General features: G+C 38.7%; 1 protein-coding gene across 1 annotated transcript; it reads right to left on the reverse strand.

Annotated features, from left to right (window-relative positions):
• Window positions 1-12,198: 12,198 nt before the first annotated feature.
• LOC121369707 lies at window positions 12,199-14,745 on the reverse strand. Its single transcript, XM_041494758.1, has 2 exons — window positions 14,733-14,745; window positions 12,199-13,802 (listed from the first exon to the last, which is right to left on the reverse strand). Exons 1-2 carry the CDS (start codon window positions 14,743-14,745, stop codon window positions 13,033-13,035), a joined length of 783 nt encoding a protein of 260 aa, XP_041350692.1. The 3' UTR covers window positions 12,199-13,032.
• Between the last annotated feature and the right edge of the window lie 6,052 nt (window positions 14,746-20,797).

The following is a 20,797-nucleotide window of genomic DNA, read 5'->3' on the forward strand; positions in this document are numbered from 1 at the left end:
ATATGCACCATCCCAAAGACAGGATAACACATACCACGGTCTTTGATATACCTGTCGTGGTGCACTGGCTGGAATGAGAAATAGCCCAATGGGCCCACCAACGGGGATATAGTCGGGAGGAAAGCCGCTAAAAATTTTCATTAGTAGCAAGGGATATTTTATCATCACCCTCCCAAAAACAAAGATAGCACATAAAACAGCCTTTGATATACTAGTCGTGGTGCGCTGACTGAAACGACAAATAGCCTAATGGGGCCCACCGACGGGGATCGATCTTAGACCGACAGCGCTTCAGACGAGCATTTTACCACTGGGCTACGTCCCGCCCCAAGAGGCTGTTTCTTGTTCCAGCCAAGGTGAGTCCATTGGATTGTTTTTCGTTCCAGCCAGTGCTCGGCAACTGGTGGAACAAAGGTAATTTGTATGTACTGAACTTACGAAAAACCCCCAAAAAACCCCAAGTGACTACTACAGACGTTAAGACGACAACAAACACTTTGTTTATTCAGAAGCTAGAAAATATTTTAGTCACCAAAAAAAGACTTGTTAGTCAGAAACATCTTACAATGGAAACAAATTCATGGCTGTCCCTTTAAGGGTCGTGAAACTTGCACTGTGTAACATTAAATCCATACACCAGTCCAGCCAGTGCACCACGACTGGTACATCAAAGGCTGTGGTATGTGCTATCCTGTCTATGGGATGGTACATATAAAAGATCCCTTGCTGCTAATCAAAAAGAGTATCCCATGAAGTGGCGACAGCGGGTTTTCTCCCTCGATATCTGTGTGGTCCTTAACCATATGCCTGACGCCTTATAACAGTAAATAAAATGTGCAGAGTGCGTCGTTAAATAAAACATTTCCTTCCTTCCATACACCAGTAGTCTGTAGTTTTATTTTCTTAGTTATACTCAATTGTATTGGAAACAAATTCAAGTTCAAAATTTAAGTTGCGACCACCTGTTTTGGAATTGCATTAAAATAACTAGTTGGTACGTTTCTGAGCAATGCAATTTAAAGTTGGTTCGTTTTTATACTTTTGTGACAGTGTGATTCGATTTTCGCCGTACCAGGAACAGATCAAATGTCAACTTATATGAATTATACTAATTGTGTTAACACTTTCCTCTGAGATAAAAAAAAATTTGTTTAAGAAATGTAATAAACAATTCGATTCAGACTGTAAAACCAAATTAGTTTAGATTAGCTTTTTGTTGTTTTAAAATTAATTTTCATCTCAGAAATAAATGACTTTAGTGGTAAAGCGCTCGCCTGATGCGCTGTCAGTCTGGGATCGATCCCCGTCGATGGTGTATTAAAGGCTGTGGTGTGTGCTATCCTGGCTATGGAATGGTGCAAGTAATGAATAATAGTTTGACATCCAATAGCCGCTGATTTATAAATCAATGTGCTCTAGTGGTGTTAAACAAAACAAACTTTTAACTTGTCAGTTTACTGAGTCCGATCCGTTTTGAAGTTTGTTTTCATCAATGTTTTGAGTATACACAATACCCGTCGGTCATGGAGATTATACAGGAGGAGGGTCTTTAATGTATAATTAGTCATTTTGTTAACTATTGAAGGGGGATGTAATTGGCCTGTAACATCCATTCTTTCAGTAATGTTAGGTAATAAACGTGTTTTCAGTTGACGATGAAGATGCTAGTTCGGTAAAGTTCAGTTTTGATTATTAAAAAGATTCCTTTTTCTAGTAGGGCTAGAGTTCTAGAAGATGCATCACCAAAAAAGGAGATCATTCTGTACCACAGTGAAAATAATGAACGCAAAATATCTTAATTTCTGATATTTAGTGTTTTCAGTTGACGGTAAAGATGCTAGTTCAGTAAAGTTCAGTTTTGATTTTTATAAACATTCCTTTTTCTAGTAGGGTTAGAGTTCTAGAAGATGGATCACCTAAAAAAAAGTTGAAAAAAAAGGAAGAATATTCTGTACCACAGTGAAAATAATGAACGCAACATATCTTAATTTTTGATATCTAGTCGTATGAAATTTATTTATGAATGCATAATTAGTTAAAAAGTCATTGGACATCCCACAATTACAAGTGCTTATGCTAATCTGTAGAATTATGTTTTCCATCTGACACCGTTTTCATTTGGACCGGCCTCGGTGGCGTAGTGGTTAGGCCATCGGTCTACAGGCTAGTAGGTACTGGGTTCGGATCCCAGTCGAGGCATGGGATTTTTAATCCAGATACCGACTCCAAACCCTGAGTGAGTGCTCCGCAAGGCTCAATGGGTAGGTGTAAACCACTTGCATCGACCAGTGATCCATAACTGGTTCAACAAAGTTCATGGTGTGTGCTATCCTGCCTGTGGGAAGCGCAAATAAAAGATCCCTTGCTGCTAATCGGAAAGAGTAGCCTATGTAGTGGCGACAGCGGGTTTCCTCTCAAAAATCTGTGTGGTCCGTAATCATATGTCTGACGCCATATAACCGTAAATAAAATGTGTTGAGTGCGTCGTTAAATAAAACATTTTTTTTTCTTTCCGTTTGCATTTGATTAAAGTTTGTTTCTTGAAGTTTTTTCGTGTATGATCACATTCCCACCTCTTTTTGCCCACGTTTAAGGACGTCATTCTGGTACAGTTTCATTATAATTTGTAATGCGTAAATAAGCTTGGTTAGTTCGGTTAAAAAAAATCTAATTGCTTAATCCTTTTCTTTATGACTTTCACATTCAGTATGGATGTTCACCAACTGCACACTCTTAGCCTTAGGAATGTGACCACAGTACAAGGTCAAGGTCATTTAGAACTTGTTGAAGTTGGGTAACGTTCTCGGATTATCCTGCTTTGTTTATTTTCATCGAGTGATAGTGCATACATTAACTGGCTCGGGTGTGTCCGAACCTTTATTACTGGGTTTGGTTGTCTTGGTGTGCATACTGAGACAGCTTCAAGATATTTATTTTGAATTAAAAACGGGTTCTTGTGTAGTTGTTTACTGCAACAATGACCTTTTTAGGGTTACACACGTTACTATTGATTCTGAAGAGAGACAGAATATATATTATGGATATACACATATACGACAGAAAGATTTAATCTTTTACGGTTGTTGTAGTAATTATGTTTTTAAACATGGAGGGCTAGATGTATTTATATAATTGATTCATCGCATCCTCGTGTATATAGGCATACGAGATGGCACTTTACTAGTATTAAAACTTGTAGCCCGAGTACTCTGACTGTAAGAGAGCTAGACGGACATTTGGACATAAATACGCTCTCATTACAGTCAGAGACCAAGTTATATATTTTTTTGGCAATTCCCGACAACCAAAACGTTGGCAACGATTTCCGCTCTAATATCACAACAATCCTATGTTTGACGTCAACTACTTTTACATCGATCATTTTCGAGTTAATTGATTAAAAAAAATCCACATATTAATCACTAATACACACACTACAGAAAGAAACCCGACAGCACCCACATTCAGCTAAGCTTCGGCAAACTCCGGACAGCAGAATTCTAAGTTCGCCGACCTATATCGTGACGTTGCGTCGCATGATCGCCCACTCAGCCATTCCGTCTACTAGGCGGAATCGCCCAGTGGGCGATGACGTGATCTACGTCACGTTATTAAAGTCCATAGTGCTAAACATAGAAGCAAACTGGAGAAAAATATTAATAAAGCCATAAAAAATTATCCAAAATCACTTTTTAAAATTATTAAAAGCAAAGAAGAGTCCGGAACAAGTCCCTCTCTTGATGAGTTTTATGATTATTTCAAAGTTATTAACGACTGTTCTGAGTTGACCGAAGAAGCGGAGTGTGATGTCGACGCGATTGCAGCGTCACCTGACAGGAGTACTTTCTTGAAAGCGCCAATAACCAGAGAGGAGGTTCTCAAAGCAGTCAAGGAGTTGAAAACCAATCTAATTAAAATTAGCTCCACTATTACATGTGGATCTAAAGACAGCCAGTTGGAGCTCATGTCCACCAATCAAAACCGTACTTGCAGAATCCTGCCAGTGATTTAAAAATAATTTGAAAACATTCCGAATTATCCTGAGGGTATACAACATGTTTCGTGTGAATTACGAATGCCTTAAAACATGTTTTATTTTATAAAATAAATAATTTGTAATGTAAAACTGAAGACTAATTTAGTTTTTTTTAATTTTATAAATAAATAAATAATGTTTAATGTAAAATTGAAGACTGATAACCTACCCCGTACGTATTGGTATGGTTCACTGTACTGCAGCCACTAAAATAGACTCGCCCGATATTTTTAGAATTTGTATGCTCCCAAATAACGTTATAAAAGGCGAAGTGTGATTGGTCAATATTTAAATTATTATTTACAGACGAAATGTTACCTGGACATTGGGGACTACGCAGTGTTGTTAGTTTTAAATCACTGGCAGGATTCTGCAAGTAAGGTTTTGATTGGTGGTCATGAACTCCAACTGGCTGTCTTTAGATCCACATGTAATAGTGGAGCTAATTTTAATTAGATTGGTTGAAAACGAACAAAGCGGCCGTCATGATGAAATAATAAATGAATATATCAAATGTACAATTGATAGTTTTTTTTAACATTATATGTAATATTATTTAACAGTATTCTTAACAGTGGTGTTTTTCCAGAAGAATGGTCCCTGGGGATTATTAAAACCATATATAAAAAGAAAGGAGACAGAGAAAATGTAGAAAATTACCGACCAATAACATTATTGTGTTGTTTAAGCAAGTTATTTACAAATAGTTTAAATAATAGGCTGACTGTGTACATTGAACAAAACAATATCCTTACTGAGGCTCAAGCAGGATTTAGGAAAGGATACTCTACTATCGATCATATATTTTCCATTCATGTTATTATAGAACTACTAAAAAGAAGAAAGAAGAAGCTCTACTGTGCGTTTACTGACTTAAAAAAAAGCTTTCGACAAAATCTGGAGAGTGGAATTGTGGTCTAAATTGTTAAATAATAATATAGATGGAAACTTTTTTAGAATAATTCACAATATGTATAATAACATAAAATCCTGTGTTAAAAAAGATGGTTACTTATCGAAAAAATTTCAATGCAATATTGGCGTTAGACAAAGCGAAAATTTGTCTCCACTTTTATTTTCTTTATATTTAAATGACTTGGAGGACTTTTTGAAAGCAGCTAAGTGTAAAGGTGTTTCATTTGCTGCGTATGACATAGATATATACTCTGGTCTTGGTCTTAACTTACTAACTATGATGTATGCTGATGATACCGCCCTATTAGCAACAGAATCTGAAGATCTTCAACAACTATTAAACGCATACAAGGACTATTGCAAAACTTGGAAACTTGAAATCAACATAACAAAAACTAAAGTGGTGATATTCGGTGGAAACAAAAAGGACTATAGAAGTAAACGGTTTATAGACGATGTTCAGCTTGAAAATGTTGACGAATATAAATATCTTGGCATTTGGCTTCATAAAACAAATAAATTTAACTTATGTCAGAAAACCTTATTTGAACAGGCTCAGAAAACTATGTTTTATATATTAAGAAAATGTAATGAATATTTTTTGTCTATAGAATACCGAATCCAATTGTTCGACTCAGTTGTTGTACCTATTTTGTTGTATGGGTGCGAGATATGGAGTTTTGCCAATCTCGATAATATAGAAAACCTTCATATTCGATTTTTTAAATATCTAGCTCCATTTCGAAAGAATACTCCTATAAATATGTTATATGATGAATTTGGAAGAAAACCCCTTTACCTGATTGTATTTTGCAGAATGGTTTGTTTTTGGGCTAGACTTTTAACAGGTAAAAGTACAAAATTATCCTTGTGTGTTTACAAACTAATGTTTTATGACTTTATTCAATATGGCACAGAATATAAATGGATTGTACATATGCAAGATATATTTTACAGACTCAGTTATAATACTGTATGGGACGCACAGCATTTTATATCTGTTCTATGTCTAAAACGAACCATTAAGCTACGACTAGAAGACCAATATACTCAGAACTGGCACAACAGTATTACTGAATCAGGGAAATGTTCTACATACCTGCTTTTTAAAGAGAAAATAGAATTTGAAAGTTACTTTAATATACTTAACAGGAAAAATTATACCACTTTTCTCCGATTTCGTATATCTAATCATGTCTTACCAACTGAAAAGGGCAGGTGGTCCAATATTCCAAAAGAAGATAGAACATGTACATTATGTAATATAGGTGATATCGGAGATGAGTTTCATTATATAACATTTAAATTTAACAAGGAACGAAAAAGATTACTAAAGCCATACTATGTTATTAGACCAAATGTAATTAAATTTAGAGAACTGTTTAACTGTAAACGTGTCAGCATCCTTAAAAAGCTTTGTGAACTTATTAATATTATAAATAACCACTTTACCTCCTAAAACCCCATTTTATATAGTTTAATCTTACTTATTTGTTTGTTATAAACACTTGTCACTTAACGTATGCGTGTATATGTATATATAAAGTATATATTGTACTCCTCTGATGCCACCGGATGGTGGCTTTGAGTGAAATAAAGTTCTGTTCTGTTCTGTCACGAAGCGTAGTAGACGGAATGGCTGAGTGGGCGATCATGTGACGCAACGGCACGATATAGGTCGGCGAACTTAGAATTCTGCTGTACGGAGTTTGCCGAAGCTTAGCTGAATGTGGGTGCTGTCGGGTTTCTTTTCTGTAGTGTGTGTATTAGTGATTAATATGTGGATTTTTTTTTATCAATTAACTCGAAAATGATCGATGTAAAAGTAGTTAACGTCAAACATAGGATTGTTGTGATATTAGAGCGGAAATCTTTGCCAACGTTTTGGTTGTTGGGAATTGCCAAAAAAATACATAGCTTGGTCTCTGACTATAAACTTCCAAGCTAACTCTCGATGAAGCTGCACGCTGTCGCCTGTGCTCTTGACTTGCCACCCCACCTGGGGGGATTGATTGCAAGCTTTGGATCACTGCTGGAGTTTCGCGTCGCGTACACCGGGTCACGGGCAACCGTGACTTTGGTTTACGGCGACTCGGACTCGCAGAAGAGGAAGGGAAGAAGACGGAGGAAGAAGAAACGTGCGCCAGGAGCGGCTCAGGGGGGAACAAAACTGGCGGCTCAACCGCCAGCGGCGGTCCCTCGGATGCAGGGGGACACCTCGGATCCGGCATCACTGATGGGCGGACTAGTGGAACCAGAGCTGAAAAAACTGCCTAATGGAAGCGCTTACGAGCTACACACCATCAAGTCTACAGCCGGCAAGACGGGGTTGGTACTAACTCAGCGCCGAGAAGGAGTCTACCGACAAGCGGTCCTAGTTAGAGAGATGGATAGCCACACCATCCACAGGATCGTCAAGGCCCTTTTCGGCAACGACTACCGGAGTGTTATAACCATCCTCGCCGACCAGAGATGGAAGCACTTCATCCCCGCCTTTGCCGGTTCTCCGCTCATCAGTTCGCCGTAGGCCAACCTCCACACCCTAACGACCTTAACGAGGCCACTCACGTGGACATATAGATTGGACTTTAAACATTTAGACCTTCGTTCAAAATTTTATGTCGAAATTACTTTTCTTTTAAATATTATTAAATAGTCCGATCCTCTCTTCTTTCTCTTATTTATTTTTGGACTGTCCTTCTAAAATGCTCCAAATTATATAAATATTCGGCCGAGCAGTCAATTCTTTTTATTTTTGGCTTGTAATTTTTTTTTATTGTTATTATTTTTTTTAAATTATTCTATTAACCTTTTTACTAATTGCTATTTTCAAAATTCTGCCCATTTTCAGCACTAACCCCCCCCCCCCCCCCCCCCCCCCACATCCCGAGTCAGGCCACCGATCTTATCGGAGGTCGGACTCGGGATGGGCGTGTTCGAAACCCTAGTGGTATATGGGCACGTTAAACTAGTTATCATCATCATCTGACTATAATGAGAGCGTATTTATGTCCAAATGTCCGTCTAGCTCTCTTACAGTCAGAGTACTCGGGCTATAAAACTTGATGTATTTGTGGAGCTGATTCATCGCATCCTCGTGTATATAGACATACGAGATGGCACTTAACTAGTATTAAAACTCGGGGGATCGGTAGGAATTTGCTCTAAAATTTGTTTATGTGTTCCGACGTCCGCCTAAGCACTCTGTGTGGCATAAAATAACACAAACCTTTAAGTTAAGAAACTAATTATATGATTAACAACGGTCTTCAATTTAACGGTTTACAAACGTATCAGGAAATGTGAGCTATTGTTTGATGGTAGAGATGGCGGAAAGGGGGTAGCCGACGGACAATGCAGTGGCAGTGTTTGTAAGGTAGTAGCGATATATATATATATATATATATATATATATATATATATATGTGTGTGTGTGTGTGTGTGTGTGTGTGTGTGTATGTATGTGTGTGTGTGTGTGCGTGTGTATGTGTATGTGTATGTATATGTATATATATATATATATATATATATATATATATATATATATATATCTATATATATATATACACACACACACACACACACAATATATTCAACAAAATTAATTATTAAGCGCCAGTACAATCTTGGTAATTCTTTGTCAGTGTCTTACTATTTTAGCAACTTTTGATCACAAATAGTTTTTAAACATTATTTCAGCAAGATCTGACTCGTAATACACAGTACATACAAAACTATTGCACACAGTGGAGTTTTCGTGCGTATATGAAAACTACAGAAATAGGCATTTGGCTAGGACTCATTGCAGGTTTTTTTTACGTAACGATTTTTTGACATTTTGTTCGCTCGAAATTATTGCTTAAATGATTAACTTTAAGAACATATCACAACGTCCACACCTTAAAGCGGAAGAAGCTAGAAAAACGCCTTAATTAATTTAGTTGAGTATAGGTTATTTTAGTGTGTTTATTTAATTAAACTTGGTGTCCAGGATACACAATAATTGTTTGTGCTATGTATGCAGATAGTTACAGATGTCTGTCTTCTAGCATAATTGTAGAGTATCTCTATATTTCGTGTTAGTCTCTTTCCAGTCCAGCCGGAGGAGACTATAGGTTTTATCACCGTCATTCTGTCTGTCTGTCTGTCTGCCTGTCTGTCCCTCCGTCCGTTCCACATATAGTTTTACGGACTTTTTTGGTTCGGAATGCCTCAAGATACTGAGCTGAAATTTTGTGAATAGTTTTATGATGTAATTACAGATCAGGTTTTCATGACGATTTAACCTTTTTTTCACACAAATATGGCTCTTGAACGTAGGAAATAAGAAAATTTACGAAGCTGGTAGGGACATGTATTGCTTTAGCAATACTCTCAAAATGCCTATTTCTTTCTTCTTATACTGTAGAGTATTTGTCACTAGAACTTAGTTTCTAGCTTAACAGCAATTTTCGTTTGAAGGACGATCCTCAATTAGTTCGTGTGACCTTCTCAAAACGAACTTTTTCAAATATTATTTGTTAAATTATTTGTTAACAAATTTGTTTTTATTTTCCTTTTTTTCCCCGTCTTCTTTGTTTTCGTTGACGAGTAGGATCTAGGTCAGTCAGTAGAGCTCGCCTGAGGTGCTTGGGTCGAAGGATCGAATCCCCTTGGTAAACCAATTCGCTGATTGGCTTTTTCCCGTCCCATCGAGAGTCACGGGACAGCTATATCAAAGATCGTGGCATGTGCTGCCTTGTCTGTGGGAAAGTACATATAAAAGGTCTCTTGCTACTAATGGAAAAACATAGTGGGTTTCCTCTGACAATATGTTTGACATCCAATAGCCGATGATTAATAAATCAACGTGCTCTACTGGTATCGTTAAACAAAACAAACTTTAATTTTCCTTTTCGTGGGTTTTTTTATTTTTTTTGACGATCGATTAGCCAAGGCCAAATATCTTGACGATTTAGCAGGATGCATTTGTGAAGAGTATATACTAAATCAATCATCGTCCAAAGTCTGGCGCACGGCAAACGACCACGCCAAAACACGAACAGCAACTTCTATAAACAATAGAACAACCACGAATATATATATTAGTTTAGAAGCGCCCTTCTTTTTGTCTGACTGAAAAAAACCCCATACCTTATATTAGAGTACCATAATTATTTTCTAATTACTGCATCCCACAACCACACCCCACGCAAGGGCAGTTCTTGGATGTTCGACAGGAAAGCAGGCGCGTGTGCGGGGGGGGGGGGGGGGGAGGTAGAATTTCCCTGCTCAAGAAAATTTTCTCTTGCCTGTCCAATATATTGTTATGGAGGAGCATGACTCGACACCCCTATAAACTTCGCTCGCCGCCGTCTAGAACCCACCACCACCACCCTACTAAAATGTCTGCACACGCACCTGATTAAATGATTAAATATATTATACTGAAAATATCAGCTTTAAATAGTATAACAAAGAAAGAAATAAGTAAGAAAAAGATTTATTGTCATTGTTTTGATTATCTGAGCACAACTTGATATTTCCATGTAAATATAATTTGAGTCTAAAACGTGCATTCTACTGTTTTAAAACTATTTTATATAAGCTGCTTTTACCCCCCCCCCCCCCCCCCCCCCCCCCCCCCCCCCCCCTCCCTCCCGTTCAATTTAAAGACACCGACCCGAATTCTGTTCTTGAGATGCGTCTATTTTGGGTTTGGTGTAAAATCAGGTACATATGACAGGCTACTCACTTAAAGTAACCCTTATAGCAAAATGTAGCGGGTTTCTCCTTCGATTATATGTCAAAATGTAGCGGGTTTCTCCTTCGATTATATGTCAAAATGTAGCGGGTTTCCCCCTTCGATTATATGTCAAAATGTAGCGGGTTTCCCCCTTCGATTATATGTCGAAATTACCAAATATTTGACATGCAATGGCCGATGATTAATTAATCAATGTGCTCTAGTGGTGTCGTTAACCAAAACAAACGTTTTAACCATACGAGTGGCAATACTAACAGTATATCTTAGACGTCACTGTCGTTGAGGCACAAAAACCAATAGGTAGACCTACTTGATGTGTCTTCATGAGGCCGACCGCTCGCGGACAGTTTCACTGGAACCATATCTTCTATCATATCACATTCATGAGCACCGTAAGATACTAGCGAATGCCCACGATCGCTCGACCTCGTAAACGTGAGTCAGGAATGTTTTAATCTAAATTATGTGTGTGCGTTCGTGTGTGTGTGTGGAGATCGCTCGCCCTTGTAAACATCCCCCAGGAATACGTTTTATCGAAATAGTGTGGGGGAGGGGGGTTGGTGGATATATAGCTCAGTCGATAGAGCGCTCACCTGAGGTACTTGAGTTGTAGAATCAAACACCCTCGGTGGATCCATTTTCTGATTGTTTACTTTCCCAGCCCCATTCAGTGCCTCACGGCTGGTATATCAAAGGCTACATAGTATATGTTATTCTGTCTGTGGGGAAAGCGCACACCAGGGCTTCTAGAATTTTTATAAAATGCACTAGCCATAGGATCAGCGATTTTTTAAATTCACTAGCCACAATTAAAAATTTACTAGCCCTACTTCACTTTAAGTTAATACAATTTTACTAATAGTAATAATGTCACCTAAAGAAGGATACAGAGCTTTAAAAACACCAAGATTAGGGGATGGGTTTGGGATCAGGATATTTATATTTACAAAATAGACTTAAATACAGCATTTAACAACTTTTTTCACTAGCCGTCGGGCATGGTAATATGGTTAGATATTTACTAGCCCAACATTAAATATCACTAGCAATGGGAGTGGGGCTACCATAATCTAGAAGCCCTGCGCACACAAAATAACAATTGCTGCTAATACACCCCCCCCCCCCCCCCCTCAACAAAAAGTAAAAAATGTAGCGGGTTTCCTATAAGACTACATGTCAGAATTATCAAATTTTTTGACATCTATTGACCGAATATTAATAAATCAGTTTGCTCTAGTTGTGTCAAATTCTTTAACTTTCCTATCGCCCCCTTCCCCCTCCCCCCAAATATGTTTTGAATATTAATTTGAGTCATCAAAAAGACTGTTAGACGGAAACATCTTACAATATTTGCACTTAGTAACATTATTAATTTACCCAACTAAACAGCTTTAGAAGCACACAATTGCGGATGGTTAAGTGAGTTTATATATATAATTTTATTAAAAGCAAAATCTTAATTGTAAGAAGACAAGTTAATGAGTTTCACCACCGACAAAACGACAATAGAACTTTCATTTATTAAACAAGTCACCATCATTGTGATCAGATATGAAAATAGACAGGTATTTAATATGGATTAACGGTCGAATGTGGACCAGTATAAGCATCTGTTCTTGTGTAAAATACACACACAATCGAACAGATAATATGAGATAAGAGACACGTTATGTCTAGCAAACTCGTTGTTAGTTACTCACACGTGCATACAAAACACGATATCAACAGCGGGTTTATATTTACACACACAATTATTATTTGGTCCAAAGTGTGTTAATAACCAAGTCATCAAATGTTCGTGGGACACGTGCAGTTTTTGCGAAACCCTTCAAGAATATACATGTATATCGTTCGTTGTTGATCATGTTCTTCTTTTTTCCCTCGAAAAACCTGTTTAAAAACAACTTCCAAAACGTTACTATTTTCATGCAGTTCCAATTTAAAAAACAACAACAAAACACAACCTCCAAAAATTAAATATTGTCACTCCTGTTCCAGCTCAAAAACATCTTCCAAACGTTGACTACTTTCACTTCAGTTTCAGTTGTAAAACAACTTTCAAAACTCGACTATTTTCACTTCAGTTCCATCTGTCTCAAGTCAAATATATTTCCACAATCATATCTGCTCAAGAGTGAGTCCAAAGGGACGCTTCAACAAAGAATGGACCAGACAAAGAATCAGTAGACTTGTGGGTACAACGACATCAAAAGATCTTTTGTCGTCTGCCAATTAGCTGAACACATCGCCCGCGACCCTTCCCACCAATCCACCGAGAACAATTAAGGCAAATGACGCCTTTTCAAAGTGAAGCCAGAGTGTCTTAATTAGACGTTCACTTCCCCCACAGGGCTTCCACGGAAAACAAGATGTCTGCAATATTTCCGTCGAGCAGCTTGTCGTTAAGAAAACTGCTTCCGTTATCCGGCGTCGGGAATTCCCGGTCCTCCTCGGGCTGATTGTCCACGTACTCGTAACCGTTCCCGCGTGCAGCTTTATCGGGAGGACAGAGATTCAGCAGGCTGACACTCTTCCTTCTCGAATTCAAGAGGGCCTGGTTTTCAATCGGCGAGTTTTCAATGCGGTCTAACTCCCCTAGACTGGAGCTGCACGCGAACTGTTTGGGTTTGCTGAGAAAGGCTTTGAAGCCGGCGGTGTTGCCGTTCTTCGCGTCGTACACCGATGCAGTCTCGAACTCAAAGTCTCTGTCCGAGTCGCTGTACAGGCTCTCCATCGAGGCGTTCTTCAGGTCGTCTTGCTCTTCGTCCACGTCGTCGCTGAACGTGCCCTGTCGGCTGGTCTTCCCGTGACGAAATATCGACCTCGGGTCAAGGCTGTGGTTGTCGTCTGCCGAGCGAGAAGACTTCGTGTACCTCTGGGAGCCGGAACTGGCGTGAGATTCGCACGAGGTCGAGTTCTGTCTGATTGGCTGGTCCCGAGCGCCGTGCTTGGAGTCGCTGCACACTTTACTCAGCTGCCGGACGAAGTTCGACGTGTCCAGTTCCACATTGTCGTTTTCGGCCATCTCCGCCAACCAAGCGATCAGTTTGTCGTACGAGTCGACCGACGGACCACGCAGCTTCTCAATTTTGTTCAATGTGCGGGCTGAAAATAGACGAATATAAGATGATTGAATAGAGAAAAAAAAAGAAGAAAGAAAACGAAGAAATTGTCTCAGAAGTAATGGTTTAGATATTTAACAAAATAATTTTCATCGTGACATTTCAGCAGCAACCAATCGGAGTAAGATCATCGGTCTTCAGTGCCAGACTCCTACATAAAGCGAGATTTAATTGGTGACGTCTGCAGCTTACTGAGTGCTCTCGCGTCAACAATTTCGCTTAGTGACCATTTAAGGCAATCCTTAAAAATAGTTTATATGCTGCAATCTGGCACATTGGCACCATTTTAAGGATTAAGAAGAGAGCGAAAAACAGAGAGAGAGAGAGAGAGAGAGAGAGAGAGAGAGAGAGAGAGAGACAGAGAGAGCGGGAGCGAGCGAGCGAGAGAGAGCGAGAGAGAGAGAGAGAGAGAGAGAGAGAGAGAGAGAGAGAGAGAGAGAGAGAGAGAGAGAGAGAGAGGGGAAGGAAATGCAAGGACAGAGAGCGAAAAGAAAAAAGAGTGTATTTTCTGAAGAACATTTTTGCTGTTCAGCTGGCAACACGAAACAAAAACGAAAAGGAAAGGAATACGTGTTTAACGTCGACCCATTTAAACTGCAGCTAGTTGGTGTCTGTTATATGGTTGCACTATACCAAATCAAATCCCATAGTGAAAAATACTACATATATCAACCAAACTATGTTATTTGATTTATGGTTATATGGTCATATGGTTATTTTGACACTCGGTCGAGAAAGGGAAATCCGCTGTAACCACCTGGAATTCATCTACCTAAAAGCAGTAAAATATCTTTTATATACACTTCCCAACAGACAGCACAACACATACCAGGATATTTGATATACCAGCCATGGAGTTTTGGCAAGGACGGGGGTGAGGGTGGTGGGTGATAGATCTTAATTCCCACCGCACCTGAGTTGAACATTCTATTACTGGGCCACACCCCGCACTTAAAACATAAAAGCAGAAACGGGGCGGATTACAGGAAACGGCATATTTCACAAGGCTGGCCTTAACATCCATACAGGACATTAAATAGCCTTTCAACAAACCTGTCAAACACGCAAACAAACGTTTGGATTGCTTTTACTGTCTAGTTCATTAATTTCAGAGAGATTTACAGCAACAACCCACACGAATCATGTCACATAATGTAAATCATTTATAACAGCTATTATCTTTTCCCCGTTCCAACTTTTTAAATTTTCGTTTTGCATTTGATTCGCTTGCTTTTCGTGCTTACATCCAATTACGGTTGAAGCACGCTTTTTCAGGGACGCGTTGGCAGTGTCGTAGCTAGGATTTTATATTGGGCGTGTGTGTGTGTGGGGGGGGGGGGGGGACCCACACTGTTTGAGTCGTGTAATGGGGCGACAAGCAAATATAAAAGGAAATGGGGGGGGGCAAAGAGGTGTGATTGGGGGGGGGGGGGGGGGGGCTCACCAGTGCGCTTTAGCCATCTCGGCTGTTCGGAACTAGATTTAATGGTTAGTTTTTAATGAATCTCAGTGCTTATAGCAAGAGAGAAAATGGTGTATTTATTTTTACCATCAAATTACACATTACTTCGTGCTTAAATTATCAAATTTGGCAACTCTCGCGAGTTTCTGGTTGCCCTGGTGTTTTTAGCAGCTCCAAATGCGTTTTATGCCAAACAGACCAGGTACGCAACCTAGGGAGCAGGGTCATGGACTTACTCTGCACCGAATATTAAACATTTGATGAAGACTACGACCCTCAACGCCAAATGCACCAGCAGCGTCGTTGTTGTTGCCAGTGAATTAGATTTAATAATTCTAGGGGTTCTCTTTATTCCGGGGGTAAAGATGCTGAGTGGCACAAATTTCATTTTCTGTTGTACTTTGAACCTTTCAGTGTACGCGAGTATAACATTCTGTGATAAAGGTCGTTCGCCGGAAATCAATTAGCGAGAAATATGGCCACATCAACTTCTTACAAGCAACACATTAAAACTAGCGGGGAACAACCGCCAGATTTCAATATGGCTGACATTATACGGGAGATAAAAACCTGGAATTAACAGATAGTAGAGGCGCATGCGGTGAAATGATGGAATTAGGAAAATAATGTTTCCGATCGGAGTTAGGACTTCGGAGTTAAGTAAAAATGGCAAAGTTCACTCAGTACTAAGAGAGGATAAGATGGTTAATTAGATAAGGAGAATCATGACCTGAATCACAGTGCAAGGTGATAAAACATGTTCTGGACATGAAACGAGCCTGAACACGAACCAAGTCAGTCGTTTTTCGCGGAACCCTTGCAAACAATTTTGACTTGTTGCTGAAGTGGTCATTCGGTTTAAAGGGACATACCCTAGTTTTTAAACACTAAGGCATATTTTTGACTATTAGAGCCGTTTTTTGACAACTGAAATCATACTTTACTTAGATTTTATTGTTTAGATTATCCATTTCCGCACATTCGAAGTGTTTTTGATCATCCTGGTGTTTTTAATATCACAAAATGCACTGCTCATATTTTTAAAAACGCACATACCTCTGTGAAGAAACAGTTATAAAGTCCGAGTTTTAGTCTATTTTTAGAGGGTATTTCACCATTTCAAAGTCACAGACTCATGTTTCACTCAATTGTAACTTTATCCAAATGTGTTACAGGTTTGTAGATTAACTAAACTGAGTGTTAATTTTCACGGGTTAAAACTAGTGTTTGTCCCTTCAACATATAACATCAAAAACTCCAGTTTAGCAAGCGTTAGCGACAAATGGTAGGGATAAGTTCAGCCACACCGAGGAAAAACAAAAACGTCGGCTAGACTGATTTATGCGCTTCACGGTAAACCAATGGACACGTGAGGAACCAGTCAAATAGTTCGCGAACATTAGTAAAAGGTCTGCTGGCTCAACTTGGGGCTGAACTTAGCTACGTTTATCCAGTCTCCAGTTCAGCCAGTACACATGTTGCTAATGTTCGCGAACTATTTGTCTGATTCCCGAAGTAGTAATTAGGTTTACTGTGTAGCGTAAAAATCAGTCTACCGAACGTTAGCGACAAGCCGTCGACTGAACCTACGCCAGAGCAGAAAAACGTCCGCTACACTGGTTTAAGTGCGCTTTCAAGGTAAATCAACTGGTCACGTTGGGAACCAATCAAATAGTTCGCGAACGTTAGCGTCGCTCGCCGTCACTGAACGTTGGGGGACGGTATTTTGTATGAATGCGTGCGTAAGGTGACCAGCAATGCGCCAACCTTTGTTGACAACCTTACCATAATTGTTCCTCGCTAAAATTTAGTTTATTAGCACCAACCATGTCCCATCTCACTCTTCCGTCCCCACTATCCACACAATCCCGTAACTGCTCCACCAACATCTTCATTAACCACTACTAACTATTAACATACACAAACAAGCTGTTTCAGCAGCAACATCAGCAGCAGCAGCAGCAACATAAATGTCCAAAACAGAAAACAAAACCACCACACATTTAAGTTGTTTTATCAAGGCATAATAACGATACAGGACATGAGCGCGCGTAAGTTTCTAATGTTTAAAAAAGCCATCCACATATAAATGCTAATATAACAAAAATCCATATTTCCGAATTTCACTATACATTTTGCATTCTCGAACAATTTGCGTTATTATACATTACTGGTTCGGATCCTAACATGCGTGGACACGTTTCCCAATCCTAGAGAGATAACTATTAGAGGATTGTATTCCATATTGATAATGTAAACTGAATCAACAAGACAGAATTATTTTGTGCATGTGTGGACGTCAAGTATGTGCACATGAATACAGGGATCACAACACTATTTCAGCCAATGGCGACAAATTTATTTTGATTAGAAAGAAGTGCCCATTTAAAAAATTATTTTATGTTGTTCGAGTCAGAACTGAATGACTGTTAGGTTATGAAACAGATCTAATTCCCTTGATTATGTTGTAAAAACAGGTCTAATTTTTACATTTAGAACTGAATGCCAGACAATGGATAGCCAGGATTTTATAATGGGAAGGGGTTGGTGGGTGGTGGACTCACATCTACTGCCTGTGTTATGGCGCGACATGCAAATATTTATAAAAGGTATTGGGGTGAAAAAAAGGTGTGACACGGCAGTGATGCCAGACCATGTAGTGTGTTGTCTGTGTACGGAGTTTAAGGTGAGTTGATCCCTTGTTGGACAACTGGAAGTAATTAGGAGCACTATTTCAAACTCCAGACGGCGAACATGCCCCAACTTCAGTCAGCAGTTTCCCGCTAATGTTTACAAACTATTTTCACTGGTTCCCTAAGTGGTCATTCGGTTTATTGTGCAGTGTAAAATCCAGTCTAGCGAACGTTAGCAACAAGCGGTTGACTGAACTTACCCCTGTATTTCTTGGAATAGAATAGGGTCGTAGCGGTTATTATGGTCTTCCAAAGTAAAACATTAAACACTGTTTTTCTTATTTAATTGCTACATTTATTAGCTCATGTTCACAAACTCGGCTATGTGAAAACACCGGTCTCGGTGGCGCAGTGGTTAAGCCATCGGACTACAGGCTGGTAGGTACTGGGTTCGCAGACCGGTACCGGCTCCAACCCAGAGCGAGTTCTTAAAGGCTCAGTGGGTATTTGTAAGGCCACTACACCCTGTTCTCTCTCACTAACCACTAAACAACTAACAACTAACCCTCTGTCCTGGACAGATAGACCAGATAGCTGAGGTGTGTGACAGCGTGCCTGAACCTTAATTGGATATAAACACGAAAATAAGTTGAAATAATATGTGGAAAACAATTGTGGTGAGACGCCTAATCTTAACAAGTAGCAGTGTACGTAACATGCATTCATCAGATCCAGTTCGAAGTGTCCCTAACTATTAAATACTACCATACCTGCCATTAGGGGATAAGCTATGTGGCAGGACTTGTCATAAAGAGTTATTTCATCTCACTGATATATTAATGTAATTTGATATTAACTAGTATCTGTGCCAGAAAATATTGTTTAAAAACGTACGGGGTGCCGTTAACATTACCATGTAATTTTGTCTGCGTAACTGGCGTAGTCAAGGACACTTCCTGTCAAATCTAAAAGTAGCAACATACCCCTTCCCAATGTTCTGTGATTTACTTTAAAAATACAATGTACTAAGTTAGAACAAATCTTCAAATACGGTAATTTTAGTACCAACATCCATAAATTGATTTCGCTGGAAGTTTAAAACCTGAAAATATAGTCGTAAATAATATATAGAGGCTATTTCATGGGTTTTTTTCGAATACGATTTTTATGTCAACGAGTGATGTGTGATAACCATATTTTCATGAACTGCGAAGCATGTGCCCCCCACTTTTCAGATATTTTGTTTTATATTTGCTTTATATAATAGTGTAAACGTGTATAAATATAAAAGTGTGTCCTCCCCATTTGTTGGCACCTTCCTACGCCACTGTATATTCCATTAATACTTAGTGGTTATTTTGTATAAACCCAGAATAAGATTAAAACCTTTTTAAACCTGTATCTCCATTATCTTCCTGACATGGAATATCTTTACTATGGCCTTTAAGGGAAGTTGTAAATCATTCGGCTGTAAATAAATCCAAAACAATACACCTGCTGTTTTATGTAATGCAAAACACAAGATGTTTTCAAGTAACGATTTCCGTTGTCTCACGCAACATAATCTTTATACGCGTACAAAGCATCATTACTCACCCTCTAACTATTACATAAACATCGACTTTCTCTAGCTGGGTAGCCTACGTCGTTAAATAAAACATGTCTTTCTTTCTTTAGTTAGATTACTGTATCTTATTTTCTTTATTAAATTACCGTCTTATTTTCTGTCTTTCTTTCTTTAAATTACTATACATCCGTTTGGTCTTGGAATTCCCATTAATCATTTAACTTGATTTGTAATTTATGAAATGTTCTGATATGGATCTTTAACTGAATACAAACATATCGTTCGCATCAAATGAATAAATGATATACATAGAAAAAAACGGTAGATTGAATTGGAAAATGGTATAGGCTTCCATTTCTATTGATTTTTGCACAAATTAAACGAAAATGCCCGAATCAGGATAACAACATTTATTCATATTAGCATTACTGCCAGACGTTTATATAGGGTTGCAAACGAATCACGCCTTTTTACGTGGATGACAACTAATATTGTGGGTAGAATGATGGAAATACACGGTGAAAAGGTTTCAGGCAAGCTCATTTTGCCCGAATACCTCTATTATTATTATTATTATTATTATTATTATTTTATTTTATTTTATTTTATTTTAAAAACAATTTAAACCAAATTTGAGGATTCGCTCCATCCCGGGGGGTGGGGAGGCGCAACTATCTCGTACTCTTATGAGAAACGGTTACACACAAGATCTTTAATGCGCAGGCGCAGGATATAGTTCAGTTGTAGAGCATTCGCCTCAGGTGCGACAGACTATAGGACCAATCGCTGTCAGCTGCCCTATCAGGTTTTCCCTATTCGGTTAAAGTTTGTTTTGTTTAACGAAAAATCATAGATCACACTGATTAATTAATCATCGGCTATTGAATGTCAAACAGTTGGTCATTGTATCCCCAGAGGGATTTAGCTACATTTTCCCAATAGTAGCAAGGAAGGAATCTTTTATATGCATTTTCCCAAACAGGACAACACATATTATGGCCTTTGATATATCAATCGTGGGGACTGGTTGGAACGTGGTTGCAACATTGTCGTGCAGTCTGTTTTTTTTTTAAACAAACAAAATAAAACCCAAACCCAAACCCAAACCCAAAAACAAAACAATTTTCAGCGTTCTGAAACTCGTATGATTTCTCTGTCAAAACTTCGCATTGACTGTAAATTTCAACCAGAATTAACGTAACCAGTTTGGAAGATAATTTGAAAACGTATTAGCACACATGCTCACAGCCAAAAATAAAAGGTTAAATAAAATAAAAATGTTACTTTAAAAATGGCCCGAATCTAGCATTGTTGAG

This window comes from Gigantopelta aegis, chromosome 4 (genome assembly GCF_016097555.1).
Source record: "Gigantopelta aegis isolate Gae_Host chromosome 4, Gae_host_genome, whole genome shotgun sequence".
NCBI classification, from domain to species: Eukaryota; Metazoa; Mollusca; class Gastropoda; order Neomphalida; family Peltospiridae; genus Gigantopelta; species Gigantopelta aegis.